At 41.5% G+C, this 16,246-nt stretch overlaps 1 protein-coding gene across 1 annotated transcript in view; it reads right to left on the bottom strand.

Annotated features, from left to right (window-relative positions):
* LOC139761485 (uncharacterized) overlaps nt 1–16,246 on the bottom strand; it is a 419,732-nt gene that overhangs the window by 292,127 nt on the left and 111,359 nt on the right. Inside the window, 2 exon segments of the mRNA XM_071685744.1 lie at nt 5,648–5,734; nt 14,947–15,097. Coding sequence (XP_071541845.1) covers nt 5,648–5,734; nt 14,947–15,097 — 238 coding nt within the window.

Below are 16,246 nucleotides of genomic sequence, written 5' to 3'. Positions count from 1 at the left end.
CAATGAAACCATCTCATACCACATATTGTCCTCAAACATTTCATTTCCATCACATCCACCCTCTGCCATACAAATCCATCTATAGCCTATGCCTCACAACCATAAAATATTGTTGGAACTACTATTCCTTCAAACATACCCATTTTTGCTCTCCAAGATAACGTTCTCTCCTTCCACACATTCTTCATCGCTCCCAGAACCTTCGCCCCCTCCTCCACCCTGTGACTCACTTCCGCTTCCATGGTTCCATCCACTGCTAAGTCCATTCCCAGATACATAAAACACTTCACTTCCTCCAATTTTTCTCCATTCAAACTTACATCCCAATTAACTTGCCCCTCAACCCTACTGAACCCAATAACCTTGCATTTATTCTCCTTTCACACACTTTTCCAAACCCAGTCACCAACTTCTGCAGTTTCTAACTTGAATAAGCAACTAGAGCTGTATCATCAGTGAACAACTTGCCCCTCTCCCCAAAACTCTTGCATTTTCCTCTCTAACCACCCCATCCATAAACAAAGTAAACATCCATGGGGTCATCACACACCCCTGCAGCATATCAACAGGTAGCTGTCTTTTCTTTATGCCTCTCTTACATGTGGGCCACTGGTATTCTGTCCACATACAAACAATCTCTCCTTGTCATATGTAACACTTGAAAACACTGAAATCATGCAGCTCATTCTTCATAACTAGATTTTCCTGCAGTGAGCACTATGCGCTTGCCCTACCATTTGGCAAAATGGTAGGAGCAGTAGACAGAAGCTGTAGGTAGGAACATTTAGACAGGAACATAAGGTAGAAACATTCAGTAAAAAGTAGTAGGTATGAGCATTAGATAGTAGTATTCATTTGGAACATTAGGTAGGAACCTCTGCAAACACTGCGCTGGACTTACCCTCTGCCAGTGGCCTCTTAAGGGTGAGGCACTAAAGGCTCAGAAGTGGCACTGGAGTTCTTTTAGTTATGAAGACTCTGTTGCTGTGGCCACTCCTTTGAGGGAGTTCCAATTGGAACAAAAGTCGGAGATACAGATAGAAAGATAGATAGACAGATAGACAGAATCCTACCAAGGAAGCACATTACCTCTACCCACCATTGTTATCTATGAGTGATTGAGAGACTTGAATTTTTTGTAGGCTAATTACCATAGTGGAAGACATATGGCATCTATATATTACTCTGCAAAGTATCAGCGTATTCAAACAAGGGCAGGAAATTTTCAAATGGACATATATGTGTTAACTCTTCTTGGAGCACAGGTATGACCTCTTCCTACCATGGTTATCTATGGGAAACTAAGAGGCTTCAATAACTTCTTTGCTGTTTAATTAAAATTGCGGACATACAGCATTTGTTTATGCCATTTAAATGCACCAGCCTATTAAAAGTAAAGTGGAAAATTTGAGAAAGTACATATAAGGACACTGTAAATTCCCAGTAGACCATATACATATGGGACAATGTTTAAAAAGTTAATGGTGAAATATAAGTATACAGCTTCATGTTACAGTGAAAGAAGAGAAAAACAAGTAGTGGGAGCACAGCAGGCTATGGATGTTACTGTATTTAGCTGCTTACTGGAAAATTCTGATATGAAAATGACAAGATTTTGAGACTTAAAAAACTGGAATGACAAGTGCAGAGAATCACAACAAAAATGGTTACACCACACCTCTCACACACCCCATCATTTCTTTCTTCATTCCATCTTGTCATATCATGTGCTCCTCTCAAATAGCTCATTTCTACAGCCTGTGACTCATTCCGTGTCCATGTTTTGGCTGCATAGGCCTGCAGCAGGAGGACTGAGCTGTTCCTTAATCCTTTCTTCACTTTCGTACTTGTAACTTTACCCTTCATTATTCTATTAAGGAACCCAATGACTCATTCACCCTTTACTGCTCTCTCCCTTATCTCTGTTTCCAAATCATCAAACTTACCAAGACAGCTCCTAAACACTTAAATTCTGTCACCTCTTCCAGTCTTTCTCTCCCCATGTCCGCAACACAATTTACTACACTTTCTACACTCACTCTATGGACTTGCAAAATCTATACTTTCACTCTGTTTCAAACACAATTACTTAATTTTACTTACATATAACTTTAATCGCCAACACTTACACACATCATAATATAAACTTACAACCTTCTGCAATTCCTCTTCACTCTCAGCAAACAACACAGTATCATCTCCAAACAGGCTTCTAACTAGCCACCATAATCTCACCATCACACTCATCTCTACACCCCTTTTTCCCAGTTCTGACCTTTCATACACCCTATCACTCCATCCATATACCTACATGTATACCAAAACTTGGGATCAACTCTCCATCCCATCTTACACTTGCATAAGCTCCTCTATTGAAGGCTTTCATAATATCCAATAGTTTCCCTATACATCCTTAACACATCCCCTAAAGCACTTCACTCAACTCTGTCATATGCTTTCTAAAAATCCATAAAAGCTGCATACAGCTTCTACATTCTGTTGTATGCTTTTCCATAGTAATGCTCACCACAAAAATCAAATCATTCAGTCACTTCCATTACTCTATCAATCAACATTCTTTCATACACTTTTCCTGGTAAACTTAACAGACTTATTCCCCTATAAGACACAACCTTCTGTTTCCATGCTAAATCATACATCAAATGCATCCACTCCATCACAATTTCTTCTCCAAACTTCAACATTTCAGCTGTAATCCCATCCACTCAGGTGCCTTTCCCATCTTCAGCCTCATTATTCCCTTTTTTTACCTCATTTCTTGCTACAGACCCTGCACTTATATCCTTTTCCTTACAAGCTCCATATCCATGCATGAAACAACTGCTGCCTTACCTTCTCCCACATTAATCAGTTGTTCAAAATACTTTAATCATCCACCTTTCACTTCCTCCTATTGATTCAGCAACTCTGCTTCCTTACTTCTCACATTTGCATTTCCACTCTTACATCCACCTCTTTCTTTTTTCATCTCCTTCCAGTACAATTTCTTATTTTCCTTAAACTTCACTCAACTTTCTTCCAAAATCTTCATTTAACCTTTCTTTGCTTTCCTTTATCAGCCACTTAACATTCCCCCTACACATCTTATATTCTTCCCTCCCACCTCTGTTGAACTTCCACTAGTACATTCCTTTCAAGTATTCTACCATATGCCTTTTTCTTCTCTTCCACAGCTTCTCTAATCTTATCCATCCTCCATGTACTTTCATTTTCATTCTTACATCTCACAACCTTGTATCCAATACTAATTATAAAGCCTTTAACAGTCTTTTTCTAAACATTTTTTGAATATCTCATTAACAAATGACTGCATTCCTACATTTACTTCACTTTCATCTAAACTTTCTGTCATCCTGCTTTCATACTCCTTGCATTCTTTCTAATTCATCTTCTTGCTTGACAACACTTTTACCTCCCCATGCTTACTAAAGCCATACCTCCACTTCTTGATCCTAACCTCGACAAGGACTGCAAAATGGTCAAAAATTCCAAAGAATCCTCTAACATCTCTAGTATCCAGCACAACCTTTCATTCACTGCCACATCATCACTCAAACCTTTTGTTATCTTCCATTATTTCTCACCCATGTAAATCTGTGAATGATCTTGTGCTGAAAAAGTTTTTGCAGGAATAAACCCCTCTCAGGACAGATATCCACAAGATGACTTTCATTCTCATTTACTCAAAGTACTCCTCATTTATTAAATATTTTGTCATTTTCATCACATCTCACCTTTGCATTCAAATCACCCATTCCAACCACCTTTCTCTCCTCATCAAACCCATTTAATGTCATTCTAATTTCTCCAGAAATGCTTCATTTCATCCTTACCTCGCAGAGTCCTCATATCCACAGGTGCATAAACACATACTCATGTATACTCACAATTTCAATCTTTCCTTTCACCCATAATGTTCTTGATCCATTCCATCCTTGCTCTGTAACACCTTCCCATACTCCCAGTGATAGCATAATTGCATATCCTTCTTTCCCTCTTCCCTGATAATTCTTGTTCATTCTCAACTGCATATCTTTCTTTCCTTCTTCCCTGATAATTCTTGTTCATTCTATGTCCATACCATTCCTCCTTCCATGCCCTTCCACAATTTGCATTTATCACATCATTTCCATTTTCATTCTATGCACCCTGCCCAAGGATAGGCATTTCCCCAATCCACAGCACATTCAAAAGAACTCTTAACAAGCTCTCTTTTTTGATACTCACCTTCCATTAACATTTCAGAACCATCACCCTGACTCGCTCACCCCTTTTACTCTCGCATAATTGGACTGCAGTTCTCCTTCTTAGCTTATTGTGCCTCACTCTTGACAGGCCATTGGCAAAGGGTAACTCCAGCACAGTATTTTCCAGAGGCAAACACATATAAATCATAAACAAATTATGATTTTTCTTCATACTTGATCTCCATTTCCTGCTTGAGCAAGATAGCACCAGAAACAGACAAAGAAAGGCCATATCCGCTCACATCCATTTTCCGGCTGTCATATATAATGCACCAAAACCACTGCCCCACATCCACAACTACAAATAACTATAATCTTACAAACATTAACCCCTTAAAAATGATACTGAATTGCCATATACAACAGAAGTGAGTATAGAAAAACAAATTATCACATTTCTAAAACAATGAGAATATATACATATGTTTCACATTTATGAGTACACACACACACACACTACGCAAGACTAAATATATAGAAATCAAGTTCATTACAATTACAAGGATACATTTCTTAGACACATCCTAGCTTTATAAATTCCCTTTCATTCAAATCTTTAACTCTTACTAGCCTTAATCTTGAAGTCATTTCATCTATTGAGTAACAAAAGGCTGCAAAGGATAAGGTGGCAGATCATTTTGCTAAAATCTTGTATCTATAGGGCTCCTCTCCATCTTTCATAAAGGCCGCAGCCCTCAGCACTATAGTACTGCCAAAAAAGGTAGGTACTAACACCAGATGACTGGAATGTTTGCTTAAACCGCAAATAGGATAGATTCTCACAGAATCTTTCAGTGATTCACATTCTTAGGCGGCATCACTTATCTTCACATCTAAAACAGACTGAAAACACTGTCTGAGCCTCCACCAGTGATGGATAAGTGCATGTGCTGCTAAAATGAAGTCCTTCTGACTTGGTACAAAAGGCACACCATAGTTAATGAACTATTCACTTGCTTCAAGCAATTCTGTGAAGGTGAAGGCTAACACATAAAATTCTAAATAAGTCACCCTCTAGTATATGTGTTTCACCAAGGAGTAAATCATAAACAGTTCAGTAATCCAAGAATTCTGTTCACTCTTTACAAAGCTTTTATGCATTACTTACTTGGTTTTAGGTCACCTGAGATTATTATGCCCAAGCCTTTTTCCTCATTTACCTTTTGCAGTTCAACAGAATTCATAGTGTACCTTGCCTTTTTGTTTTGCTACTAATCATAGGAGTAATAGATGCCTTCCTCATTAAATCATACCAATCCTAGAATAGTTTGAAACAATGCTCAATGAAATAGATATAAACATTCACTAGTCATCATTTAGAATTCAATTCAGTGAGGCACAGTATCTAATTCCATCAAATAGATTCATTATCAGCTTACCTTCCAGGGAGCTTCAGAAAAGGTGCAACCTACTCGTCTATAACTCTGCAAAGCAGTAACTCGTAGTTCCGGCATCAGTGACTTATTCTATGAAGAGAAAAAATAATGAAAAATGTAGACTTTGAAGAACAAAAATATTTTTCTACTATCAGCAAAGAACTCTGAGCATCTAGGAAAGCTCTTGCTAAGAAGGGGATCAAAAACAATTTTAACCCAAAATGAAGTGTATCCAAGAGGATTCTTCCCCTCTGATCATAACAAAACAGAACACTAACTCACAGATAACAACAACCATACAGCAAACCCAGCCTAACCTATAATGTTGCAATGAAGAGGTAAGATTGAAAAAAGTGAACACAAATAAATGGATAGTCATATGGCCCTATCTGCAGCAGAGAAATGTTCCCTCAAAACCTACATCTTCTACTTATAAAGAAAGCCCTATAAGCATCTACGACCACACCCAAATGAAGGGGGATGGATCCCAAACTGCAAACTACACTGAATGCCAGCTTTTTCTATAGATCAGGTGTTGCACTAAGTGTTATTAGCTCTGTCTAAACAAAGTAATTAGGGTATCAAAAGCCAGGGCTGGAAAAATAGCCCTGTCAATAAATTTTTTTCTAGCCCCTTAACAAACTCTCTATATTTAATGCTAAACCGTCAAGGATGGTGATAGGAATGATCTTGGGAATATTTAAGAGATAGGAAATGATACTGGAAGTATGGGCACTGAAACAGAGGTTAAACTAACTGACACAACCAATATGTTTAATGAAGATCAGTAAAGAGGAAGTTTGTGGGGTTTCTAAATGAGAATGATGTCTGGTAAGATACAGATAATGATAGTTGGAAGCTCCTCTAGTATGGCTATGGTAAGAAATCTTATACACAAAATGTACAAGCTTAAGAATAAAGAACTCAGTTAGACCTACTATTTCATGTAAATTTCTCTAACTCTTACTACTGAGGAAAAACAGTCAGTTGGATATTCTATATATCACAGATTCTTTCTGATATAAGGATGTGCAGAGGAGGGTGAATGTATTGGAAATAAAATGTTTGAGGAAAACATAACTGATTGTAAGGTTGTCTGATACAGTAAGTAACAAACAGATAAGAGGTGTGTGCGCTCACGTGCGTGTGTGTGTGTGTGTGTGTGTGTGTGTGTGTGTGTGTGTGTGTGTGTGTGTGTGTGTGTGTGTGTGGGCTATAGATAGGGTTTGGACATATGGAGAGAATGTGAAGAGATGAAAAGAAACAAAAAGAGTGTGAGTGAGAGAGCAGAAAAGGGTGTGTTGAAATGGTTTGGACATATGGCGAGAATGAGTGAGGAAAGATTGACAAATAGGATATATGTGTCAGAGGCGGAGGGAACAAGGAGAAGCAGGAGACAAAATTGGAGGTGGAAGGATGGAGTGAAAAAGATTTTGAGCAATCAGGGTCTGAACATACAGGAGGGTGAGAGGCATGCAAGGAATAGAGTGAATTGGAATGATGTGGTATACCGGGTTCAATGTGCTGTTGATGGACTGAACCAGGGCATGTTAAATGTCCAGGGTAAACCACGGAAAGGTCTGTGGAGCCTTTGGATGTGGATAGGGATATACTTCCCATGTATTCCCTGTGTGTCATAGAGGGTGACTAAAGGAGGTGGGAGTGAAGGGCTGGAACTGCCCTCCCCCCCCTCCTTGTACTAAAATTTCTAAAAAGGGAAACAGAAGAGGGAGTCAATCGGGGAGTGCTCATCCTCCTCGAAGGCTGTTTCCCACGTTAGCGAGGTAGCACCAGGAAACATGTGAAGAATGGCCCATCCACTCATACACAAGTATATATAAATAAACACCCATATATACACACATATACTTATCAACTTATACATACACAGGAGCGGGGGGCCAGAAATCCTCCCCTCCTTGTATTAACTTTCTAAAATGGGAAACAGAAGAAGGAGTCACGCGGGGAGTGCTCATCCTCCTCGAAGGCTCAGAGTGGGGTGCCTAAATGTGTGCGGATGTAACCAAGATGTGAAAAAAGGAGAGATAGGTATGTTTGAGGAAAGGAACCTGGATGTTTTGGCTCTGAGTGAAACGAAGCTCAAGGGCAAAGGGGAAGAGTGGTTTGGGAATGTCTGGGGAGTAAAGTCAGGGGTTAGTGAGAGGACAAGAGCAAGGGAAGGAGTAGCAATACTCCTGAAACAGGAGTTGTGGGAGTATGTGATAGAGTGTAAGAAAGTAAATTCTCGATTAATATGGGTAAAACTGAAAGTTGATGGAGAGAGGTGGGTGATTATTGGTGCATATGCACCTGGGCATGAGAAGAAAGATCAAGAGAGGCAAGTGTTTTGGGAGCAGCTGAATGAGTGTGTTAGTGGTTTTGATGCACGAGACTGGGTCATAGTGATGGGTGATTTGAATGCAAAGGTGAGTAATGTGGCAGTTGAGGGAATAATTGGTATACATGGGGTGTTCAGTGTTGTAAATGGAAATGGTGAAGAGCTTGTAGATTTATGTGCTGAAAAAGGACTGATGATTGGGAATACCTGGTTTAAAAAGCGAGATATACATAAGTATACTTATGTAAGTAGGAGAGATGGCCAGAGAGCGTTATTGGATTATGTGTTAATTGACAGGCGTGCGAAAGAGAGAGTTTTGGATGTTAATGTGCTGAGAGGTGCAACTGGAGGGATGTCTGATCATTATCTTGTGGAGGCTAAGGTGAAGATTTGTATGGGTTTTCAGAAAAGAAGAGTGAATGTTGGGGTGAAGAGGGTGGTGAGAGTAAGTGAGCTTGAGAAGGAGATCTGTGTGAGGAAGTACCAGGAGAGACTGAGTACAGAATGGAAAAAGGTGAGAACAATGGAAGTAAGGGGAGTGGGGGAGGAATGGGATGTATTTAGGGAATCAGTGATGGATTGCGCAAAAGATGCTTGTGGCATGAGAAGAGTGGGAGGTGGGTTGATTAGAAAGGGTAGTGAGTGGTGGGATGAAGAAGTGAGAGTATTAGTGAAAGAGAAGAGAGAGGCATTTGGACGATTTTTGCAGGGAAAAAATGCAATTGAGTGGGAGATGTATAAAAGAAAGAGACAGGAGGTCAAGAGAAAGGTGCAAGAGGTGAAAAAAAAGGCAAATGAGAGTTGGGGTGAGAGAGTATCATTAAATTTTAGGGAGAATAAAAAGATGTTCTGGAAGGAGGTAAATAAAGTGCGTAAGACAAGGGAGCAAATGGGAACTTCGGTGAAGGGCGCAAGTGGGGAGGTGATAACAAGTAGTGGTGATGTGAGAAGGAGATGGCACTCAGTGAGTATTTTGAAGGTTTGTTGAATGTGTTTGATGATAGAGTGGCAGATATAGGGTGTTTTGGTCGAGGTGGTGTGCAAAGTGAGAGGGTTAGGGAAAATGATTTGGTAAACAGAGAAGAGTAGTGAAAGCTTTGCGGAAGATGAAAGCTGGCAAGGCAGCAGGTTTGGATGGTATTGCAGTGGAATTTATTAAAAAAGGGGGTGACTGTATTGTTGACTGGTTGGTAAGGTTATTTAATGTATGTATGACTCATGGTGAGGTGCCTGAGGATTGGCGGAATGCGTGCATAGTGCCATTGTACAAAGGCAAAGGGGATAAGAGTGAGTGCTCATATTACAGAGGTATAAGTTTGTTGAGTATTCCTGGTAAATTATATGGGAGGGTATTGATTGAGAGGGTGAAGGCATGTACAGAGCATCAGTTTGGGGAAGAGCAGTGTGGTTTCAGAAGTGGTAGAGGATGTGTGGATCAGGTGTTTGCTTTGAAGAATGTATGTGAGAAATACTTAGAAAAGCAAATGGATTTGTATGTAGCATTTATGGATCTGGAGAAGGCATATGATAGAGTTGATAGAGATGCTCTGTGGAAGGTATTAAGAATATATGGTGTGGGAGGAAAGTTGTTAGAAGCAGTGAAAAGTTTTTATCGAGGATGTAAGGCATGTGTACGTGTAGGAAGAGAGGAAAGATTGGTTCTCAGTGAATGTAGGTTTGCGGCAGGGGTGTGTGATGTCTCCATGGTTGTTTAATTTGTTTATGGATGGGGTTGTTAGGGAGGTAAATGCAAGAGTTTTGGAAAGAGGGGCAAGTATGAAGTCTGTTGGGGATGAGAGAGCTTGGGAAGTGAGTCAGTTGTTGTTCGCTGATGATACAGCGCTGGTGGCTGATTCATGTGAGAAACTGCAGAAGCTGGTGACTGAGTTTGGAAAAGTGTGTGGAAGAAGAAAGTTAAGAGTAAATGTGAATAAGAGCAAGGTTATTAGGTACAGTAGGGTTGAGGGTCAAGTCAATTGGGAGGTGAGTTTGAATGGAGAAAAACTGGAGGAAGTGAAGTGTTTTAGATATCTGGGAGTGGATCTGGCAGCGGATGGAACCATGGAAGTGGAAGTGGATCATAGGGTGGGGGAGGGGGCGAAAATCCTGGGGCCCTTGAAGAATGTGTGGAAGTCGAGAACATTATCTCGGAAAGCAAGGATGGGTATGTTTGGGGGAATAGTGGTTCCAACAATGTTGTATGGTTGCGAGGCGTGGGCTATGGATGGAGTTGTGCGGAGGAGGATGGATGTGCTGGAGGTGAGATGTTTGAGGACGGTGTGTGGTGTGGGGTGGTTTGATCGAGTGAGTGGCGTGGGGGTTGGGGGGGGTGTGGAAGTAAAAGGAGCGTGGTTGAGAGAGCAGAAGAGGGTGTTTTGAAGTGGTTTGGGCACATGGAGAGGATGAGTGAGGAAGGATTGACCGAGAGGATATGTGTGTCGGAGGTGGAGGGAACGGGGAGGGGAGGGAGACCAAATTGGGGGTGGAGGGGTGGAGTGGGGGGGATTTTGTGTGGTCGGGGCCTGGACATGCGGGAGGGTGGGGGGTGGGGGGGTGGGGGGGCAGGGAGTGGAGTGAGTTGGAGCGATGTGGTGTACCGGGGTTGACGTGCTGTCGGTGGATTGAGGCAGGGCATGTGGAGCGTCTGGGGTGAACCATGGAAAGCTGTGTAGGTATGTATATTTGTGTGTGTGGACGTATGTATATACATGTGTATGGGGGGGGGTTGGGCCATTTCTTTCGTCTGTTTCCTTGCGCTACCTCGCAAACGCGGGAGACAGTGACAAAGTATAATAAAAAAAAAATAACATACACATACACAGACATACATATTTACACATGCACATATTCATACTTACTTGCCTTCATCCATTCCTACTGCTACCCAGCCCCATGGAAAACAGCACCGCTGCACCTGCTTCAGCAAGGTAGCGCCAGGAAAACAGACAAAAAAGGTCACATTCGTTCACACTTAGTCCCTAGCTGTCACGTGTAATGCACTGAAACTACATCTCCCTATCCACATCCAGACCCAACAGACCTTTCCATGGTATACACCAGATGCTTCACATGCCCTGGTTCAGTCCACTGACAGCACGTCGACCCTGGTATATCACATTGTGCCAATTCACTCTATTCCTTGCAGACCTCTCATCCTCCTATATGTTCAGGGCCCAATCGCTCAAAATCTCTTTCACTCCATCCTCCCACCTCCAATTTGCCCTCCTGCTTCTCTTTGTTCCCTCCAACTCTGACACATATATCCTCTTTGTCAATCTTTCCTCTCATTCTCTCTATATGTCCAAACCATTTCAACACACCCTCTTCTGCTCTCTCCACCACACTCTTTTTATTTCCACATATCTCTTACCCTTTCCTTACTTAATCAAACCACCTCTCACCATATACTATCCTCAAACATTTCATTTCCAACACACCCACCCTCCTCCATACAACCCTATCTATAGCCCACGCCTCACAACCATACAACATTGTTGGAACTTCTATTCCTTCAAACATACCCATTTTTGCTCTCCGAGACAAGATTCTCACCTTCCACACATTCTTCATCGCTCCCAGAACCTTTGCTCCCTCCCCCACCCTGTGACTCACTTCCTCTTCCATAGTTCTATCTGTTGCTAAGTCCACTCCCAGATATCTAAAACACTCCACTTCCTCCAATTTTTGTCCATTCAAACTTACATCCCAAATAACTTTTCCCTCGACCCTACTGAACCTAATAAACATGCTCTTATTCACATTCAGCTCTTATTCACATTCATTTTGAACTTTCTCCTTTCACACACTTCTCCAAACTCAATCAAAAAATTCTGCAGTTTCACACTCAAATCAGCCACCAGTGTTGTATCATTGGCAAACAACAACTGACTCACTTCCCAGGTCCTCTCATACCCAAAAGACTGCATACATGCCCCTCTCTCCAAAACTCTTCATTTACCTCCCTCACCACCCCATTCATAAACAAATCAAACAACCATGGGGACATCACATACCCTGCAACAGACTGGCCTTCACTGGGAACCGATCGCTCTCCTCTCTTCCTACTCATACACATGCCTTACACCCTTGATAAAAACTTCACACTGCTTCCAGCAGCTTACCTCCCACACTATGTACTCTTAATACCTTCCACAAAGCATCTCTATCAACCCTATCATATGCCTTCTCTATATTCATATATGCTACATACAAATCCATTTGATTTCTAAGTATTTCTCACACACCTTCTTCAAGCACACAATCCACACATCCTCTGCCACTTCTGAAACCACACTGCTCCTCCCCAATCTAATGCTCTGTACATACCTTCATCTTCTCAATCAATACCCTTCCATACAATTTTCCAGGAATACTCAACAAACTTATGCCTCTGTAGTTCGAACACCCACCTTTATCCCCTCTGTGCTTGTACAATGGCACTACACATGCATTCTGCTAATCCTCAGGGACTTCAACATGATCCATACACACACTGAATATTTTTACCAAGCAATTAACAACAAAAGTCACCCTCTTTCTTAATAAATTCAACTGCAATGACTTCCAAACTTTTTGCCTTGCCAGGTTTCATCTTCTGCAAGGATTTCACCACCTCTTCTCTCTTAACCATTCTCACTAATCCTCTCACTTCCCACACCATCCCCAGCCAAAACACCCTACATCAGCCACTCTATCATCAGACACATTCAACAAACCTTCAAAATACTCACTCCATCTCCTCATTTCATCACTGCTTGTTATTTCTTCCACATATGCCCCCTTCACCAATGTTCCCATTTGTTCTCTTGTCTTATGTACATTATTTACCTCCTACCAAACCATCTTTTTATCCTCCCTAAATTTAATGATGCTCCATCACCCTAACTCTCGTTTGCCCTCTCTTTCAACCCCTGCACCTTCCTCTTGACCTCCTGCCACTTTCTCTTATACATCTCCCAGTCATTTGCACTCCTTCCTTGCAAGTATCCTCCAAACAACTCTCTTTTCTCTCTCACTGACAACTTTACTTCTTCATCCCACCACTCCCTACCCTTTCTAATCTGCTAATCTCCCACATTTACATGCCACATGCACTTTTTGCACATGCAATCACTGCTGCCCTAAATACATCCCATTTCTCACCCACTCCCCTCATGTCATTTGCCCTCAACTTTTGTCATTCCACATTCAATCTCTCCTGGTACCTCTTCATACAAGTCTCCTTTCCAAGCTCACTTACTCTCACCACTCATTTCTCCCTGACATCCTCTCTTCTTTTCCAACACATCCACTATCCTCCGCACAACCCTATCTAAAAGCCCACGCCTCACATCCATATAACATTGCTGGAACCACTATTCCTTCAAACATACCCATTTCTGCTTTCCGAGATAATGTTCTCGTCTTCCACACATTTTTCAATGCTCCCAGAACTTTTGCCCCCTCCCCCACCCTGTGACTCACTTCCACTTCCATGGTTCCATCCGTTGCCAAATCCATTCCCAAATATCTAAAACACTTCACTTCCAGTTTTTCTCCATTCAAACTTACCTCCCAATTGACTTGTCCCTCAACCCTACTGTACCTAATAACCTTACTCTCATTCACATTTACTCAGCTTTCTTCTTTCAAACGCTTTATCAAACTCAGTCACCAGCTTCTGCAGTTTCTCACCCGAATCAGCCACTAGCACTGTATCATTAGCAAACAACAAGTGACTCACTTCCCAAGCCCTCTCATCCACAACAGACTGCATAGTTGTCCCTCTCTCCAAAACTCTTCCATTCACCTCCCTAACAACCCCATCCATAAACAAATCAAACAACCATGGAGACATCATACACCCCTGCCGCAAACAGACATTCTTCTCTCTTCCTACTCGTACACATGCCTTACAGCCTTGATAAAAACTTTTCACTGCTTCTAGCAACTTACCTCCCATACCATATACTCTTAATACCTTCCACAGAGCATCTCTATCAACCCTATCATATGCCTTCTCCAGATCCATAAATGCTACATACAAATCCACTTGTTTTTCTAAGTATTTCTCACATACATTCTTCAAAGCAAACACCTGATCCATACATCCTTTACCACTTTTGAAACCACACTGCCATATGCATACAAACACATGTGCATTTTCAAACTCGTCTGCCTTTATCCATTCCTGACACCACCCCACCCCACAGGAAACAACATTGCCACCCCCTACGTCAGCGAGGTAGCACCAGAAAACAGACAAAAAAAAAGCCACATTCATTCACACTCAGTTTCTAGCTGTCATGTGTAATGCACTGAAATCACAACTCTCTATCCACATCCAAGCCCCATAGACCTTTCCATGGTTTAATCCAAACTTTTCACTTGCCCTGGTTCAATCCACTGACAGCATGTTGACTCCAATATACCATAATTTTCCATATCAATCTATTTCGAGCATGCCTTTCACCCTCCTGCATGTTCAGGCTCTGATCACTCAAAATCTTTTTCACTCCATCCTTCCACCTCCAATTTGGTGTCCTGCTTCTCCTTGTTCCCTCCATATCTGACACATATATTCCTAGGATAGGGGAGGAAGAATACTGCCCATGTACTCTCTTCATGTCATAAATGGCAAATAAAAAGGTTGGAGGAGAGGGCTGGAAATCCTCCCCTTGTTTTATATTTCCTAAAGAAGGAACAGAGAAGGACCCCAAGTGAGGATTTTTCCCTCTAAGGCTCAATCATCTATTCTTGATGCTACCTCCCTAATGTGGGAAATGGCTGATATGCATGATGAAAATAATTTATAAATATACATTTCCGATAAATTCACTGATGTATAAGCAATCTGGAATATGAAAAAAATGGTTTTCTACCTAATTATATTCATATTTAGGGAGTTAAGAATCTTTTTTATTCAACCTGTTAATCATTCCATGGTATGGTTCTACTCCACTTCAGGGTATTTCATGCTACTCACCATGTAGCATTTCTCAGGAAAATTTTCATCTGGGAAAATTCCAGCATTGCCCAAGGCTCTCAACAGCATCTTCGAATGTTCATGTTGTTCTCTTGTCTCCCTGTACCCACATGAGTCTCCCATCTGTTCTCTCACATATTCCAAGAAAGGCCTGAGGAGCAATAAAAATTTAGTGAGAAATTTTAGCGACAAAGCAAATATAAAGAATATAATATATATATTTATCACTTTTTATTTTGCTTTGTCGCTGTCTCCCGCGTCAGCGAGGTAGCGCAAGGAAACAGACGAAAGAATGGCCCAACCCACCCACATACACATGTATATACATACACGTCCACACATGCATATATATATACCTATACATCTCAATGTATACATATATATATGTATACATATATATACAATGTATACATATATATACACACAGACATATACATATATACACATGTACATAATTCATACTCTCTGCCTTTATTCATTCCCATCGCCACCTAGCCACACATGGAATAACATCCCCCTCCCCCCTCATGTGTGCGAGGTAGCGCTAGGAAAAGACAACAAAGGCCACATTCGTTCACACTCAGTCTCTAGCTGTCATGTAATAATGCACCGAAACCACAGCTACCTTTCCACATCCAGGCCCCACACAACTTTCCATGGTTTACCCCAGACGCTTCACATGCCCTGGTTCAATCCATTGACAGCACATCGACCCCGGTATACCACATCGTTCCAATTCACTTTATTCCTTGCACGCCTTTCACCCTCCTGCATGTTCAGGCCCCGATCACTCAAAATCTTTTTCACTCCATCTTTCCACCTCCAATTTGGTCTCCCACTTCTCCTCGTTCCCTCCACCTCCGACACATATATCCTCTTGGTCAATCTTTCCTCACTCATTCTCTCCATGTGACCAAACCACTTCAAAACACCCTCTTCTGCTATCTCACATGTTTCTCACATGAATCAGCCACCAGCGCTGTATCATCAGCGAACAACAACTGACTCACTTCCCAAGCTCTCTCATCCACAACAGACTGCATACTTGCCCCTCTTTCCAAAACTCTTACATTCGCCTCCCTAACAACCCCATCCATAAACAAATTAAACAACGATGGAGAGATAACACACTCCTGCAGCAAACCTACATTCACTGAGAACCAATCACTTTCCTCTCTTCCTACACGTACACATGCCTTCCATCCTCGATAAAAACATTTCACTGCTTCTAACAACTTGCCTCCCACACCATATATTCTTAATACCTTCCACAAAGTATCTCTATCAACTCTATCATATG

Source organism: Panulirus ornatus, chromosome 40, assembly GCF_036320965.1.
Source record: "Panulirus ornatus isolate Po-2019 chromosome 40, ASM3632096v1, whole genome shotgun sequence".
NCBI lineage: Eukaryota > Metazoa > Arthropoda > Malacostraca > Decapoda > Palinuridae > Panulirus > Panulirus ornatus.
Note: the sequence above shows the minus strand (reverse complement) of the source record. Positions and strands in the feature narration are given on the sequence as shown.